The 16,787-nt window shown below is 40.1% G+C and overlaps 2 protein-coding genes across 9 annotated transcripts in view; one reads left to right on the top strand and one right to left on the bottom strand.

Annotated features, from left to right (window-relative positions):
- The window catches only part of tnnt2d (troponin T2d, cardiac), a 49,657-nt gene extending 45,847 nt beyond the window's left edge, over window positions 1–3,810 (top strand). The window contains exons 1-11 of one of the 2 annotated variants that reach the window (XM_079685489.1): window positions 88–140; window positions 243–253; window positions 486–507; window positions 601–658; window positions 757–873; window positions 953–1,030; window positions 1,127–1,237; window positions 1,970–2,082; window positions 2,163–2,253; window positions 3,043–3,080; window positions 3,630–3,810. In XM_079685489.1, the coding sequence (XP_079541615.1) occupies window positions 103–140; window positions 243–253; window positions 486–507; window positions 601–658; window positions 757–873; window positions 953–1,030; window positions 1,127–1,237; window positions 1,970–2,082; window positions 2,163–2,253; window positions 3,043–3,080; window positions 3,630–3,678 (726 nt within the window). In that variant the 5' untranslated portion in view covers window positions 88–102 and the 3' untranslated portion in view covers window positions 3,679–3,810. Of the gene's footprint in view, window positions 1–87; window positions 141–242; window positions 254–340; window positions 360–485; window positions 508–600; window positions 659–756; window positions 874–952; window positions 1,031–1,126; window positions 1,238–1,969; window positions 2,083–2,162; window positions 2,254–3,042; window positions 3,081–3,629 lie in introns of those variants that run through there. The other variant, XM_079685488.1, reaches the window with a different exon arrangement.
- Window positions 3,416–16,227, bottom strand: dnm1l (dynamin 1-like). Of its 7 annotated transcripts, none has more exons than XM_079685482.1 (21): window positions 15,960–16,227; window positions 14,555–14,699; window positions 14,141–14,170; window positions 13,466–13,512; window positions 12,981–13,052; window positions 12,724–12,810; window positions 12,455–12,617; window positions 12,113–12,233; window positions 10,905–11,036; window positions 9,995–10,201; window positions 9,763–9,883; window positions 9,522–9,677; window positions 8,657–8,746; window positions 8,470–8,562; window positions 7,835–7,888; window positions 7,579–7,650; window positions 6,485–6,655; window positions 5,498–5,607; window positions 5,218–5,377; window positions 4,504–4,588; window positions 3,416–4,473 (listed from the first exon to the last, which is right to left on the bottom strand). In XM_079685482.1, exons 1-20 carry the CDS (start codon window positions 16,059–16,061, stop codon window positions 4,532–4,534), a joined length of 2,190 nt encoding a protein of 729 aa, XP_079541608.1. In that variant the 5' UTR covers window positions 16,062–16,227; the 3' UTR covers window positions 3,416–4,473; window positions 4,504–4,531. The 7 variants fall into 7 exon arrangements, with proteins under 7 accessions (XP_079541608.1, XP_079541606.1, XP_079541607.1 ...); XM_079685480.1 differs by having other exon boundaries at window positions 3,416–4,470; XM_079685481.1 differs by having other exon boundaries at window positions 3,416–4,467.
- Between the last annotated feature and the right edge of the window lie 560 nt (window positions 16,228–16,787).

Genomic DNA, 16,787 nt, shown 5'->3' with positions numbered 1-16,787 from the left:
TTGCCATCTCATGCTCTGCTATGTTGTTTAATGATCTGTAATATTTGCCAGTCTTAAAATAGGCTAATAGGGATCCATTTTGCAGAGATCATCCATACCAAAATGTCTGACACAGAAGAAGTCATGGATGAAGAGGTTCTGTATGTACTCATTTTTGTACTTTCATCATATTTAGTTTAGTTTTGTGTTTTCCAGTTTGCTTATTAATCCTTTTCTTATTCTTTTTGTCAATTCTTCTGCAGGGAGGAAGAAGGTAAGAACGTTGAATCTGCCCGTGTTTTCAAGTTCTCATTTGATTTCCAAACGTTTTACTAATTATTACTTATGTTCCTTATCATTAGCACAAGAGGGGGCAACAGGTGCGCAAACTTTCATTTTTTTTTTTTTTTTTCTTGCAACAGTTTGTTAAAGACCTATTGAATATGAACTCCCTGTTCACTTAACAATTTATTCATAATGTCTATAATTGTCTTTTCTTGTTTCAGATGAGTCAAAGCCAAAACCCAAGTAAGTGTCTGGCTCGTCTGTGGATATAATCCCAATACTTAACACTTATATTATACAATAGATTATACAATTATAAACTTTTCCCTTTCACAGGTTCATGCAAAACATTGCTGCCCCAAAGATCCCTGATGGTGACAAGGTGGATTTTGATGTAAGTGGATTTCATTTAATGCCTCATTTTTGATAGAAAACATCCATTTGGATCCGATCGACTGATTTATTTGGATTACGCTTGTTTTGTGATGGCAGGACATCCACAGGAAGCGTCAGGAGAAGGATCTGTCTGAGCTGCAGTCTCTGATCGAGGCTCACTTCGTCCAGAGGAAGAAAGAGGAGGAGGATCTCGTCGCCCTCGTTACCAGAATCGTGAGTGTCTTAATCAAAGAGGAGATATTGTATTCTGTTTGTTCAACGCACCATGACGGCGTATATGTTCATTTCACAGGATAAACGTCGTACTGAGAGAGCAGAGCAGCAGAGAGTCAGAGCAGAGAGGGAGAAGGAGAGGCAGGCCAGACTTGCGGTATGATCTCAGTGAACATTACTTCATATCCTCACACTTTACCACATCAAAAATGTGACAGTTTTTTCTCCTTCTTTCTCTCTGTGCTGCATACAGGAGGAAAAAGAGAGGAGGGAGGAGGAGGAGCATCGCAAGAAGCATGATGCAGATGCCAATAAGAAGAAGGCCCTCTCAAACATGACTCACCAGTACAGCGCTGGACAGAAGGTCATTCAACTTCCTTTTGCCTAGTGTTCAAATGTGAAACATGATGAACAGGGATGCAAAAGTATCCCAAAAAACCTGCTTTGTTTGACTGAAAAACTACACGGATAGAAGTACCTGAGCTAACAAAATATGTATTGGTATCTTATTTGTTAGAAGGAGGTCTCAACCCATTTAAATAGTCTAAAAACAACCACTGATGATTATGTATGCTTTTAAAAGGGTAAGAAACTCAAATGAATCAACCTCCCATGGCTGCATCAATGTATGCTTCTTTCTTTCTGAGAATTTTAAAATAGTATAAGTAAAACTTGAGAAGTAATACTTTGATATTGCAGCTTATAGGCTAACAGTAGAGGGATATGTTATTGCAACACTGCATTATTCAAGTTCTTTCAATTCTGAGGTTTTACTTACAGTATTTCCAGTTGATGATATTTTAAACTTCTACTTCACTCAGACATGCTTTTTACTACATTGAGTCGACAGATTAAGGCAGTACATACAGTACTTTGCAGATGTATTTGCCCAACACAATTTCAAAAAGTTCCAGTTTGCATTTCAGTTTCTGTTTGCAAGCAGCACTTTATCGTAATGGAAAAGGATATAGGTAATAGTGGAGTAGTAATTTTACTTCTTTTCTTTTTAAATCGATCCTTGATTTGATTTTAAAAAACAATATTCCTTTTTGTTACTTTCAGACTTATGTGTATTTCTGCTTTATGACGAACACAGGGTGAGGCAAGAAAAGGAGGCAAGAAACAAACTGAGAGGGAGAAGAAGAAGAAGATCCTGGCTGACCGCAAGAAGCCTCTAGTTGTTGATCATCTGAATGAGGACAAACTCAAGTAAGTCCAAACTGTGCAGTGTTTTAACTGACTTTACTCAAAGGATTTAAAATATGCTCAAAATGGCCGTCTGTGTTTAGGGAGAAGGCCAGCGAGATGTGGCAGTGGCTGATGGGACTGGAGGCTGAGAAGTTTGATCTCAGTGAAAAACTCAAAAGACAGAAGTACGACGTAAGTAATCCAGGGGACAAACAAAATAACTTATGGATTTGGCAATGAGGGCCTCTATGACAGGGCTATTCAATTAGTTTGGAATGGGGGCCGGTTGATGAAAAGGATCCTAAGCAAGGGGCCGGGAAAGGGATGGCTTGAAATATGAGCAATCCTATTAAGAGCGTCAGATACAGTAAATACTACAACAGCATAGTGGAGTGCATGTATTGTGTTTAATTCAATCAAACAGCATAGCCCCAAGGCTTTTATAGATCTAAATGGCAAGTTCAGAACTCAGTAGCCCTACATGTGAAGCTAACTTAACCATCAACATCATTTCATTTGAATTCATTTAGGTGAAATGATCATTCACGCAGAGATGCAATAAATGACAGGCGTTGTCACTACAGTAGCTAGCCTAGTAGGTGGGTTCGAAACCCGAACCCGTCGAAGTTGTAAGACAATGTCACACCCTCTCTGGAATAAAGGGACTCTGGCCCAAAACAAATCTTTTTTTTTTAAAAATCCTTAAAAAAAAAGTAGATTACTTTTTAACATTATTCTCAAAGAGCCAGTAAATATCACCCGGGGCCGGATTGGTCCCGCGGGCCGCCAATTGAATAGCCCTACTCTATGAGAAAGAAAAGAGGCAAACAGACACGGAACACATCTGAACCTGATCTGAACACATCCATCGTTTAACGCCATATTTGACAAATAATCAGCAAAGTCTGGAGTTTGGAGAATATGATCAGGAGAAACAGTCCATGTTTTTAAATAAAGCTTATGATTTATGTGTTCTTCCAGATCAACCAGCTTCTCGGTCGCGTCCAGGCTCACCAGAGGTAAGTACACAAACCCCCATCTCTTTCTTTCCATTGTGCTAATGTGTAGGCTACTACCTTACACTTTACATTCACCCTATTGTTATTGCATGGAAGGAACAGAGGTCACAGACTACAATCATGTATAAATCTCAATATAAAATATACACAACCCTCACCATCATGCTGCATTACATTATGAACATACTCGCTAATTTTGCTCATCATGTTTTATGTTGCACCTGGCAGGATCTGCATGGTAATCTCATTTTTATATTCTTAACTTTCATCACAACATATCTTTTTCACGACTGCATACTTTGATATCTGATCATGAACGGGACTCTTCCAAAAACTGCAAAGGAAATAAACTGTACTTTTATTTGCAATCTCACTCGCATAACAAACACTTTAAGCCTCATATATATAAAGGTCTGTATTAACCATCAATACTGTCTCATCAAAAACACACCCTGTTCGCTGCTTTGTATATTAATCCCCTTCACTTGTGGCATCACACTGATAGCAGTGCTTGGTATTTGGCTTTAATCTCTCCCTGCATCCTTTCAGTGCCAAAGGTCGTGGAAAGGGCAAGCTGGGCGCCGGCCGGTTGAGGTAAAGGAGCCGCAGGAGGAGGAGGATGCAGACACCAGTGATTGGCCGATGTGTCCATTATTTGTGTATTCATTGTTCTGTTGTGTTGGGTTACATGTCAATTATCATAAAACAATAAATAAATCATTACATCCCCTCTGCTGCCTCCCTGCAAAGTATGCAGATTGTTTGTGTGAATAAGTCCAGCATACAGTACCATAACACATTTATACAAATACTTCAGCAGCAAGAATTGTTAAGAAACACTTTTTAAAGTAGCTAAACCGCTAACAATGTGTACGAGAGCGTTTTGAAACATTTAAACAAAGGGACAAAATGGATCATGTTGAATAGTTGAATGTCTACATTAAATTAAAACTATTTTAAATCTAAATTAAGTGCATTTCTTTTGAGCAATCAGAAGTAGACATTATTTTGTCAATAAATAAATGGAGAATGGACATGATAAAGACAGCGTCTAGATGTCGCAGCATGGGTTTATCAGTTCCAGCTTTAATTCAGATCTACAATAAGAGCAGACATTCTTCAGCAGGGCTCCACATAGTGGTGATGCTTTACATGATCTATTTATTTATTTATTGGTTCAGTTACATAAGAAAATATAATAATCTAAGACAGAAGCATGTGTGTTGCTGACATTGAGGAGCTGATATGTTCTGCCCTTTATTAAATCCAAGTCTTTACTATACGTTAAAACTATGTTTCCATATACACATATCCACACCAGTGCATTATCATGTTGTTCCGTCTCTGAGGAGCAAGGAGAGCGAGGAGGAGGAGGAGGAGGAGGAGGAGGAGGAGGAGGAGGAGGAGGAAGAGGAAGAGGAGGGTCTGGGAGGGATGAAGAGCGGCCGCCCTCACCACATGTGGGTTTCTCTGATCTCTGCGATCACCTGGCTGGCTTTCTGCAAAGCCTGGACGGAGAAATGAAAGATTGTAAATAAAAAACATGCTTTTAGGTAACATATCAAGGTACACGTTCTACACAACTAGTACACTGACTTTACAATATTTAGCTCCGATAACGCATGCTGTTCATACTGGCCATTAAACCATCCCTTCAAGGGTGCTTAAAAGTGCTGGGAGATAAATGAAAGGCAGTATTTCTTTGCAAAAACATACTCTTTAGACATTTTTGAATACAATTCCTTCTTGTTAATTTTCTTCTGCTGCAGCTCAACAGCCACAACAATTTCGCACTAAAAAGAAAGTGGCTTTGAAATATATCTACTTTATTTGAGAAGCTTAAACTTATGAAACCTAAACTTTTCGATTACTAACATTGAAATCGCTTTAGAATTGTTTTTGTTAGTGACCGGTATAAACCGGAAACGCTTAAAACCACATATGTGTCATTTAAATTATAATTGTAATAAAAGGACATGGCTTTTATCTGGGTTTACGTAAACTAAAAGAGTTTGAATGAAGAGTGAAAGTAAATGCATATGCCAAACCAATGACAAAGACTTGAATGAGTTGTGAGCGAATGGCTGATACCGGATCTTGTTTTGGGGTCTCTGGTGACACTCGATGAATGCGTTACCTTGAGCATGTCAGCGGACTCGTTGCGTCTCTGAGCCATGTCTTCGGACTCTGTCAGCAGGTCGTCCAGCAGGCCCGCCTTGTATAACTGACCCACCAGCTCACTCTGCAGGCTGTCCTTCACATGGTTCACCAGGAAGTGCATCACCGCCTTCGGCACACTGAGGCCAGACAACAACACAGGGCGAGGGGGGGGGACATGAGAAGCAAATTCACGGCAATATGTGAAGAACTGCATCATGGTGGGTGAACAAAAAGAGTGTTGTTAGCTTAATGTGTACCTGTCCTGGATGTTTTTCCGCACGATAAGGAAGTAGGACTTGATGAGTCTCTCGATGACCTCACAGTCCCTCTGCTCCCGGGCAGACAACTTCCTGGAAACTGGAACAGGCTGGGGATTTAAAGACATTCAAATTAAAGTACATTTCAAAAACAACATTTAGATTTTTCTTCCCACATCAAAAGGTTGAATAAATGTGTTTTCAGTTTGGCATTAATAGAAGTGGGATCATAGCGTGTATAAAAAAAGTGCACGTTGCCGCCGTCACATCACACATTGGTGTTTGGAATACTACTATTTTTGAAGCCTTGAGTTTGGTCCTTAAGGCGTCACATCATTTTTGGAGAGTGACCATATTTGAAGGAGAGGCTAGAGTTGTTGATACTACGGGATACTGTAGCCACCTTCCTTAAAGCCTTGTACTGCGGATAGTTTTTGTCCATATGATACATGGCTGTAGAGCATTAGGTACTGACTGTTCTTTTGAACAACAACGCTAAGAGTGCACATGCTTTAAAAAAATAGGAGAAAGACAATAGACTGACGGTTGAGAGGAATACTAACTTGATGTAGAAGCCCGAAGTGTCTTTTTAAGATTGACAGGACTATGTTTTATCGATCTTTTGTTGATTAATGTCTAGCAGTCTCTTTTATCGGATGGTATAAATAATTTAAGGTCAATCCCAGAAATGTACTCCATTGGCTGGTCGATGTCTGCAGCAAAATAACCGGCACGCTTAAAAACACACAGTTAAATAAGAAAGCAATATCTCCTGTAATTGCCATTTTCCCCAAAACATCTAGGGAGTTATTTATATTCGCACTATGGTTTAAGTTATTGTCTTAGAGTTGTGATTTTGTGCCATGTGTTAGACGTGTGCCAAATGTATGCAATTCACTTTCCACTGGGAACAAAGAAAGGTTTTGATTAATTGTCTGAACACGGCAGATCTTTCCACCATTTATAAAGCACTTGAGGAGTACCCACCACATCGAGCAGGTTGACAGCGTATCCCTTATGAGGGCTTGATGGATACGAGTGCTGCAGCACGGCCCTCTCTCCCGCTGCTCCCTCGTCTCCCTTCCTGATCATCCCCCTCCAGTTCCCCGTCCCGCCGTCTGTCTGCTCGCCGCTCTGAGAGCCGCCGCCGGCTGCTGCCTGCAGAGAGAGAGACAAAGGGTGGGATGAATCCTGAGTTGTTAAAGTGAACACATTATGTATACAAGTAGAGCACAGAGGTCAGAAAAAGACTGGGAACAGTTTGAAATAGTAGCATGCCATTTAGTGCAAACAGAATATCACCCAGGTTTAGGATTGGATGATATGAAAATATATATATTGAAATAAGAAACTTTTATTCTCCCTGCTTTTTTTAGGCCATTGCAAATTAATATGTAGGAATAATTTAAGGTAATGTTATATTTTTGGGTAATTTTCAACTGAAATTCGAGAAAATATACTTTACCATGACAGTCCTTTGTGCCTGTAGCTATCAGGCTGCACAACAAGGGCTCAATAATGTGAACAATCACTGGACACACATTCACACTGTTTCCACACACCCATGTCAATATATATATATATATAATATATAATATGTATATATGACCCAATTTCTATATATGTCCATTTTCATTCATAGTTTATAAGACCCAATATGTATATATGCTCATTTAGATTTTTTTGTATTCATTTCTTATTTTATAGTTTCTCATTATTACTATTTTTATTTTGTATCTTTGATCTTATTTTTGATTTGATTAATCTGTGTGAATCTGTGCAATCCTGTTTTTTCACCCTCACCCTGTTGCTGTTTGAACAATTGAATTTCCCCATATTAGTTGTATTTTGTTAGCAACAATCAGCATGCAGCAAAAACTTAGTATAGATTTAGAGAGTGAAGGTCAGACTTCATGTGCCCTTCAAATCACACTGCATTTTCAGAGGACTATAGAACAGAGCGCCTGCTGCAACAGGGGTTTGGGAGACTTTAAAGAAGAACAACACTTTCCAATGTGATCTGAGCAGGGACGGGGGGGCAGATGGAAAATGTCGGCGGGCAGTGAGTGAACGGGACACACCTTGGCAGCCTCGCCCTCGAGGGCGTGAGGCTCAGAGGGAGAGAGAGACTGCCCACCCGGGCCTTTAAGGGACTAGAGAAAGACAACATCAAGAGAGAAAGTGGACAGAGAACTGGCAGGAGCTACAGGCAGGGGTGAGCAGGGACTTGGTTAATGACTCAAAGCAAAAGTAGACTAAATCTTCAGGTTCAAGACTTGGAAAAAATAGAGTTACTAGAAGAAGAAAAGACATTCAGATCATGCAGACTGACTGTACCTTGTCTCTGGGGACAGTAGAGGGCAGGTCTCTCATTCTGTTGCGTCTCTGCTCCTATAAGGAAAAGAGGTTTGAGGAAATGTAGTTTTCCGTGTCTCAAACAATATACATTCACATTTCCATTTATACTTTGTAACTATAAACATCTTAACTATGGAATCTTCAAGGATTACAAAGCAGAGAATCTATAATGCAATCCATTTGATTTCTATAGCACATTTAAAAACAACAGAGTTGAACAAAGTGCTGTACATCAACAACTGTATAAAAACATAGCATAAATACATAACAAACAGACGGGACATGAAACAAATGTGAAACACGAGACGATGAAACTCGGTCAGAAGCCACAGACTGGGAAACTCTCCTGCACGACGTAAAAACAATACAAAACACTATTAAGATAAAAACCCACATTTAAAAGCACAAGTGTCACCTGGCCTGTAAATGCCAGGGAAAAGAAGTGGGTTTTTAAACGAGATTTAAAAACAGGCAGAGTTGGCGCAAGTCTAACCTGGAGGGGCAAGTCGTTCCATAATTTTGGAGCTGCAAATATAATATAAAGTGATTGTATTTGAATCTAATATAACTATGTGAAGTTATCTTCCATTCGTCGTAATCTCACGCTGTCTTACCTCTATGTTATTGTTCATGAGGCCACAGGCGTCGGCAAAGTCAGGATGCTTAGTGTTGATATAAGCCAGCTCGATGGCCACCAGGTTGTGAACCTGAACAATACAAAAGATTGATTAATATGTGCTGGGATGCTCATAAACGTCACTTACAGATGCTCTGAAGTATTTAGTGTGAGCAGGTCCTCACCATTTCGTTGGTGACTGGGAGTCTCTTTCTGAGTAACGAGGTGACCACTTCTACGATGGCATCATGGAGCTTTGGAAACCTCAGTAACTCCTGCAGAGACAAACAGATGTCATAATAAGAATGAATAATTCCTTATATTTATTATAGCGATTTTCAATGACTCAAAGCGCTTTACAGATACACATTACACATACATATCATACATACATGTAATGATCATGTACTGTGGACAATAGCCAGCAAATTCAGGTGAAGTGTCTTGCCCAAGGACGCAGCGGCGGCGGGTTTTGCCCCCTTGATCTGATGATCAATGCACAGCCCACTGCGCCACACCGCCCATCTTCACACCTCGAAGTCATCAAGGCGCTTTACAAGTACACATTGATATCATACATGTACTGTGGACAATACCCACAGGAGCACATTTGGGTGAAGTGTCTTGCCCAAGGACACAACGGCCTGACGCAGTGGCGGCGGGAGCGGGTTTCGAACTGGAGTCCCCCAACGCCCCCTTGATCTGATGATCAAACGCACAGCCCACTGCGCCCCGATAAGTGCTTGTTAGTGATTCGATACAGCAGTGATGTTTTATTCCAAAGTGTGACCAGACACAACAGCAAGTGGATTAACAGCACGCCTGGTTCTAGGGTGGGCGGTATACCGTAGAAAAAACGTTGTCATGTACTGCCACAACAAAACATGGCCAATAGAGGGAAAAGAGAGATTTATGGATTTTTTTTTTTTTTTTTAAATAGCGTAAACATGGTACAACAACAAAAAACACTGTGATATACATTCTAGGTCATATTCCCTTACCTACCGTGAGTTTTAGTATCTACTGTGCTTGTTTGACCGTGTTTCTCACCTGCGTGCTGTAGTTGCTGCAGTGCTGGATGATCCTCTGCATCTCCTCGTGAACCAGCTCCACGCAGCGCAGGCTGGGCTCCTCCAGGCGCTTCACCTGCCGCTTCACCAGCAGCTCAAACGAGACCTCAGGCACGAATAAAGCAGGCCTCGGGCCCTGTGGTGGTACAATGTAACGATGAGTCTTTAATGGTCCAACTCATTAATACCGATACTGGATTAAAGAGAAAGCAGAAACGCACCGTAGCATTTCTGATAGCTGTGAGCACATCAATGGTAGTCAGATTTCCCAGAGGATCCACAGACTCCAAAGTGCGACCAAAGGTTTCATGAAATATATAACAGATTCTTGCTCCACCACATCTGAAAAAAGGAGGGAATGATATTAAACTTGAGCACTCAGGATATTATAGATGCTAGCACCCCTTAGTGGTGTCTGAGAGTAAAGGCAATTTTGTTGGCTGTGTAACTCACAGTTCAGTGGTCTCTATGTACTTGGCCGTGCCCTCTATGGTGTGGCAGTACTCTGCAGCAAACTTGGTGATGAGCTGCAGCAGAGTGGAGCTCTTGTCCTCCACAGGCTCACCGTAGCTGTTGAGTAATGACTGGTACTGCGCTGCCAGCACGTTGATCCTCGTCTTCAGCTCGGGGAGGCAGTCTCTGATGTGGTGCAGGAGTAACCTGGGATCAAATTAAAGTGATCAGTTTAAAGATGCTGATGGGAAACAAAGAGGGGGACTTATTATAGGGCTGTGCAATTCATCGTATTTTAATCGCAATTACGATTTTGGCCTGCCACAATTACGAAAACAACATAATCGAAAAAAACAATTATTTTGTTTTGCTAGGTTGTGACAATGTACTGCAACATATTTGATCTAATTTAGTTTTGGTCTAATTTATTTTTATTTATCATATTTATATATGTTTAGTATTATTTTGATATTATTTATTTAAATGTGAATATAAAATGTATCATTTATTTTTGTATTGGTTTTTCAGTTGAATTATACGTTCAGGGTAATCAACAGTTAAACAGATACTGTTCAAATTATTATTTGTATTTGTTTTAAAGTTCAATAAATTGATATTTTCAAAGTCAATGAATAATCGTATTTAATAATCGTGATATTGACTATTGACCAAAATAATCGTGATTATGATTTTTGCCATAACCAAGCAGCCCTAACTTGTTATAGAACAGCAGTACTTTGACATGAAAGATTACAGGTGACTTTCTTATTTTCCACTTTGACAGAAAAATAGTAAACCTCAAAGGAAAAAAGGTCAATAAGTGGCTCAAACATTTCATTAGCCAAATAGAAAATTGTGTAGCTAATTAAATATTTAGAAATAAGATATTGGATGAATTCAAACTTCTTACCTGTTCAATGTTCTGGCGAGATATTTGGTACCATTTCGGTTTGCAAGGGAGGGATACTTCTTTTGTAGGAAGGCATATTCATCACGGGCGGCATCTGCCACCAACTTCTTCTGATTGATATCCAACTGACTCCTGAGGAAGTGCAGGCACAAGGAAAGAGGAAACAGTTCTCAAATGAAGGTGATTATGTTGTATGGAAATCTAGTGGAAATAATGACATGTTTTACCTTGGTTGTGTGGTATGAACATCTAATGTTAGAAATAACTCAAAACAAGGAAGCTCCGGATGCAACAAAGAAATTAGAGGGAAGTTTCCAGATCCCAAGCAATGACTTGACCTTCAGGGAGGCTCTGTATACATTTGTTTTAAATAATGTTGCTTGTTGGTTCTGTGTCCTGCCATATCGTCTCCATCTTTGTATTATTCTTTTTTCAAAGTTAGTTTGTTCCTTCCGTTGTTCCCCGCTTACTTCTTCCTTTAACCCTTATGTTGTGTTCGGGCCTCCCGTGACCCGTTTCAAGAACAAATGATATAATAACTACGCTCCAGTTTTTTGTATCGGAACAAGGCTTCATGTTTTCCTCCACAACGGCTATATAAACACTACAAAACTGATTTTGACCATTTTTGCCAATTCTGAAAGTCTCAAAAAAAAAAAGTGTATCATTTGGTGTTCGGGTCTGGGGAGACCCAGCAGAATTGTTTTGGGTGACTCGAGGTCAAATTTGGCCCAATCAAGATTCATCTTTGACTTTAGACGGGAATTTATGGGAATAAACTGGGAATTTTCTAAATTGAAGGTTGGCTCTTCGTAGGGAATGTAAAAAAAGTTGGGGAAAGTATATTTTAGCATAATATTGACTGAAACAAACAGATGCCATTCAAGTACACTTGAATATCCATGCCATTCCTCAATCACATGCACAAAGCACACTGCATGGCTATTGAGACCACACCCCCTACAGGCACTGTGTATTCCTCCATCACATGCACAGATGATTTCTAGAAGTTATATTTAACTCAACATTCATGTTTTTGTTCTTCAATGAAACAAATCATTGTTCAATCAAATAATAAAAAAAACAAAAAAACAATATGGAATATTTCCAAAATTCCCCAGCTTAACTTCCCATGGAAACGTACCGGAAACTTCCCGCCCCTTTGCAACCCTATTTAAAACTAATGTAGCACAAAATTGCAGCGTTACCTGTTAACTACTCCAATAATGCCCAGTTTGACAGGAATGACCCGGCCCAATAATACATCCATGGCATCTGTGCCGGCGTCCATCAGATCCAGCTTGGTCACCACTGCTAGCGTCCTCCTGCCTAGAGACAAAGACATCATAAACCGGTCAACAAAAACAACACTGAGGCAGAGAGTCAAGTAAAGTTACTTTTCGTAATACAATCCGGACTGCATACGGCCCCTGCTGTTGTTAAGCCCTAGATTCGGATAAGGAAAAAAACCCTAAAAACCTTGAACAGCAGATAAAAACCTCAGGAAAAGCAACAGAAGAAAGTAAGGGATAAACAAGAAGTCCATTTACCATCAGGGTCAATGTCGCGGGATACTTTAAGGGCCTCTGAGGTGGCCATGTCTGTATTTGCAGCAGTCACAGCCAGGATGATGGAGTTGGGGTTGGAGATGTATTTGTAGATCAGTTCTCTGATCTGACCCTCTATGTCTTTGGGCTGGTCTCCCACTGGCAACTGTTTGAACACATACACACTCATTGACTCGAAGGAAAGGAATCTGATTGCAGGATTATTTGAGTTAATGTTCACTCAGGTTGGGACACGGGGAAGTGAATCTCACCTTCGTAATGCCAGGAAGGTCCACCAATGTGAGGTTCACAACGTGTGGGGAGAAGATTTTCAGGTGAATGGGTTCATCACTGATACCCTGGAGAAAAAAACAAACCAAAAAGATGATAACTCTTATAGGCTGATATTGCTTAACAGACTCATCATGGGTTATTATGCTGATATTAAGAGATCATCCAGTTTCTCCGTAGATCATTTCTTGTTTGGCAACTTATAACGTTCCCTTTGTTATGGCCGCATTTAGCATACCTTGTTAATGCCGGAAATTCTTTCTGTTTCTGTTTCGATTTCTTGCCTGATCTCTTCAAAGTCTGTGTAGATCTGTAAGAAAATTAAACCGTGAAAGTAAGACTCCGATATAACAACAATAGCAACACGGTGTGAGAAAAAACAGAACATGACAGGGTTTGTTTTCCTGTTTAGTGTCATGGGGCTAGCATCAAAAGGGCTCTTTGTTCAAACATAATTAACTATAAGGAGATGAAGAGACACAATTCAACCTTGGAGGACATTGACCCAACAGCCACACTAATATTTGTAGCTACAGAGAGAGTGAGTGAAATGTTATAAAGATACCATAAAACCACAGAATTTCCTCGACAGAAACAAAACAAGGTGTAGAGCAAGGGAATTCCAGATCAAGTGCAGTTTATTCCTTAATTAGATGTTGTGTGGAGGCAGTCTTCATTGAGAGTATTGTTTTGGGGCAGACAAGACTGCAAGTACAACTCTACCTTGTTTTTGGTGTGTAGAAATTTGCCCCATTCCTCTCCGTCGATGCCTGTAGAAATACAAAGTTGAGGACAGATGTTGTGCTTACTGATGTGACAGATGTGGCCTGGAGATCAGTGTTACTATTATTACTAGTGCTACATCTCATGGGAGGATTTCTCTGCTGGCAATGGTGGGATGGAACAACTCTTCAGAGAAAGATCCACAGCTGAATAGTACAAATGTAAACTATAATAGTGGAACAGCAGTGGAAGCAAATAAAAGCCTCAGGAAAGAAAAAGCATGAGGATTTAGGGAAGCAGGAACCTAGTGTAGAGCCTTTAACAAACACAACTCTTATTTCAGCTGCAATAAACATTGCAATGAAAACAAGGGAAAAGTTACATAGGTGGAGTCTGTGAGTCATCTTAAAAGAAGTTGGTATTTGAAGACACCATATGAGCCATAGGTGGACTTTCAAAATGTAAAAGCCTAGCTCAAAACAAGTATTTTGAGCAGGAACTTAGACTGACAGACACCAGCCTAAATCGAGTGGAGAGCTTGAGCTGAATCAAGTGAATCTACAATGGTTTGGCAGCTTTGGACAAGCCACAACAATGCAAAGCAGGAGGGGGCGTAATGAGGGGATGTTATGTAATTGCAAAACACAATATCGCAAAGAGCAAGGAAAAGGAGACCTCTGTTAAGGCGTCCATTTCTCTTTGATTCTGTGGTTAAAGAGAGATCAAAGGAGACAAAAGGGTTAGCCTGTCTATCTGCAGCTCGACTGTGACACTGCAGCCTCACTCTAAAGCCATTCCCAGAGGACGGCATGGAGGATGCAAATCTTGGCACAGCTTCCCAATGTTTTTTTAACTGAAGCAATAGTGCTCAGTTAAACTGCTTAGCCTATCACAATAAAAGAAAAAACATCCTGTAGTAAATTAAATAATGGAAAGTGTCCCTGATATTTAAATCGTATTAAAGACAAATGCTTTTGGACACTTACAGTGAAGTATAGTACAGAAGGCAGACTGCTGAATTTAAATGACTCCAATTGAATGTGCAACAACCCCACAGATACAGAAAAACACAGGAGACGGTGATGTTACCATTCTCTTCATTGGTTTTCCTGCGGTCCTCTGGATCGATGTGCACTAGCTGCAAGATAAGAGGCCGGCGTGTGACGATGCCAGTTCCACGTGGCAGGATGTCTCTGCCCACCAGGCTCTCTAAAACTGAACTCTTCCCACTGCTCTGTAGACAAAAACAACAACATAAACAAAAACGTTAGAGGGGGACGGGAGTAGGAATGACTCGTGGATGAAAAAAAACAGTCTTTCCATTGTGCAGATTCAGAAGAAAACAGGCTGTGCTGAGCTTGAATGTCTTAGACAATATTTTTCCTGTGTGTTACTTTGAATATTATTTAACCCGTTATCAGTGCTGGTAATTTCCGGAACTCTGGAACCGTAGCTGCGTTTTGGTCGGAAGAGACGAGGTCTATTTAGTCCTTGGTACAGTTTTCATTCACAGTGCAGCTAGGAAGACTGTCTGGTTTATTGATATGGGTGGCATAATAAATCCTAATTAGACCTAGTTAACTGGAATACCTGACTTGGCAAGCATAGCATTGCATAGCATAGGCAAGCTTTATTAGACTGGTACTGATTTTCTCAATCGTAGACTGAGGCTTAACGAAGGATGTATAAAGGGCTAAACATGTAATCAGTGACTTCCTCCTTAGCAGTAACTTTGTTTAGACTGATATAGGATGGGCCTATTCATAGACCTTACATGGATAACAAATACTAGGCTTCAGGTCTCAGTTACAGCTGTCCTAACTGAAGGTCTTTGCAGATCTGGGCCTTTGTAGAGCCCAGGAATTTTAAACACCCTGTGGCTGTGTTGTCTCACTGTAACAGAATCAGATACATGCCAACAGGTCTGAGACAGACACATCCTATTAGCAGAGCAGTGGAAATAAATGTGTTAGACAAAAGCTGCCACTTTAACCCAATTAGCTTTCATGTGTGCATATAGATAGTAAGGTGGACGGGGCAGGTTTATTAGACAAGCAAGGGGTTAATTGAACGTCATGGTCATCAGCAGTTCATGGTGCTGTTTATTGTTGTTGTTGTTTTATACCGAGAGGTTTTCGTAATTTATCGAGTTATAGTGATTATCCTATAGCTAAGAATGACCTTATAAGCTTAGGATCTGAAGGAAAACTTTAAATGGGTTATTATTAGTGCCCCAACTGTCAGCTAAAAACATTGCTAGCCACACAACTCTTAGGTGAGATCACATGTAGCTAGCTAAAGCTAATTTAGCCACTAAATAAATTATCCTAGATTAAAAAAGGCGGAGTTTATGTAAGGTCAGTCTGCACAGTAATGTCTACCACATCTGCATGAAAGTGAAAGAAAAACTGAGGTTTGCATACCAGAAGAAGCTAAAACCATAACTTGGCGCAGGCTAACTAACCTGCTAGCCCTAAAGCAAAGTGTTTCTCACCTGAGTTCCCACAACAACTATCTGCGGCAGTTGGATGATATCCGCGCCCACCGTGTTAAACACATCCTGCAGTTTGTTAATGACAGGAATGAGGGCCTCCATTAGCTCCGATAATGCTCCCGACCTGTCAAATAGCCACCTTTCTATACCCTGCTGCTGCACAGGGGGACAAAGTCATTCAATGATGGCTAAAGCAAAAGCAACTGGCGTCGCTTGGAGCTACCAACAACTACGCAGACAGTTGCACAGAGTTGAATCATGGGAGTTGGAGTTCACTAGAGACCCGGTCGTCGTTCCTATCAACGTGGATTTACTTGTGCTGAACTTCATTCCCTACAGATGACATCATGCTCGTGTCCACCAATGGAAAGAAAGGAAATATTTTTTCCTCTACGCAACCGTAACTAAGGTGAGTATCAAAATATTTGTAAGTAAAATCCTTGACAGTTATCGAGGTAGGCACACCTTCAAATCAATATAAAGTGCTTCAACAATGTAAAGTTAATATTACAGTCTATCTGACATTGAAATGTTCTGTTGAGGCCAATACTAAGGTAAAAATCATATACTGATATCTGCTCATTTTATTGTATTTTGTTGACCAACAACCCTTAATTTTGGTTAATTATTATGTATTTTACAATTAATTCAAAGTTGATCTATAAGAAAATACTTATTTCTGAGGTAACAATGTTTTTTAAATGTTGTTTTAGGTCCTTAACAAATAACCGATATAAAAAAAAGTATTATCTGAATTTTTTTTTTATACGGGTGAGAAAGTATTAAAACAAATACGAGGCAGAATGATGTTAACATTATACTCTTACA

This window comes from Notothenia rossii (assembly GCF_949606895.1).
Source record: "Notothenia rossii genome assembly, chromosome: 5".
In the NCBI taxonomy this organism is placed as follows: domain Eukaryota; kingdom Metazoa; phylum Chordata; class Actinopteri; order Perciformes; family Nototheniidae; genus Notothenia; species Notothenia rossii.
Note: the sequence above shows the minus strand (reverse complement) of the source record. Positions and strands in the feature narration are given on the sequence as shown.

Excerpts from the sequence above, each read along its gene's own strand:
- dnm1l (XM_079685479.1), bottom strand. The coding sequence starts at position 16,061 with ATGGAGGCCCTCATTCCTGTCATTAACAAACTGCAGGATGTGTTTAAC. Across the intron at positions 11,037-12,112 it reads ATTATTGGAGTAGTTAACAG|GAGTCAGTTGGATATCAATC; the intron begins GTAACGCTGCAA and ends GCACTTCCTCAG. Across the intron at positions 8,563-8,656 it reads TCCCAGTCACCAACGAAATG|GTTCACAACCTGGTGGCCAT; the intron begins GTGAGGACCTGC and ends TGTATTGTTCAG.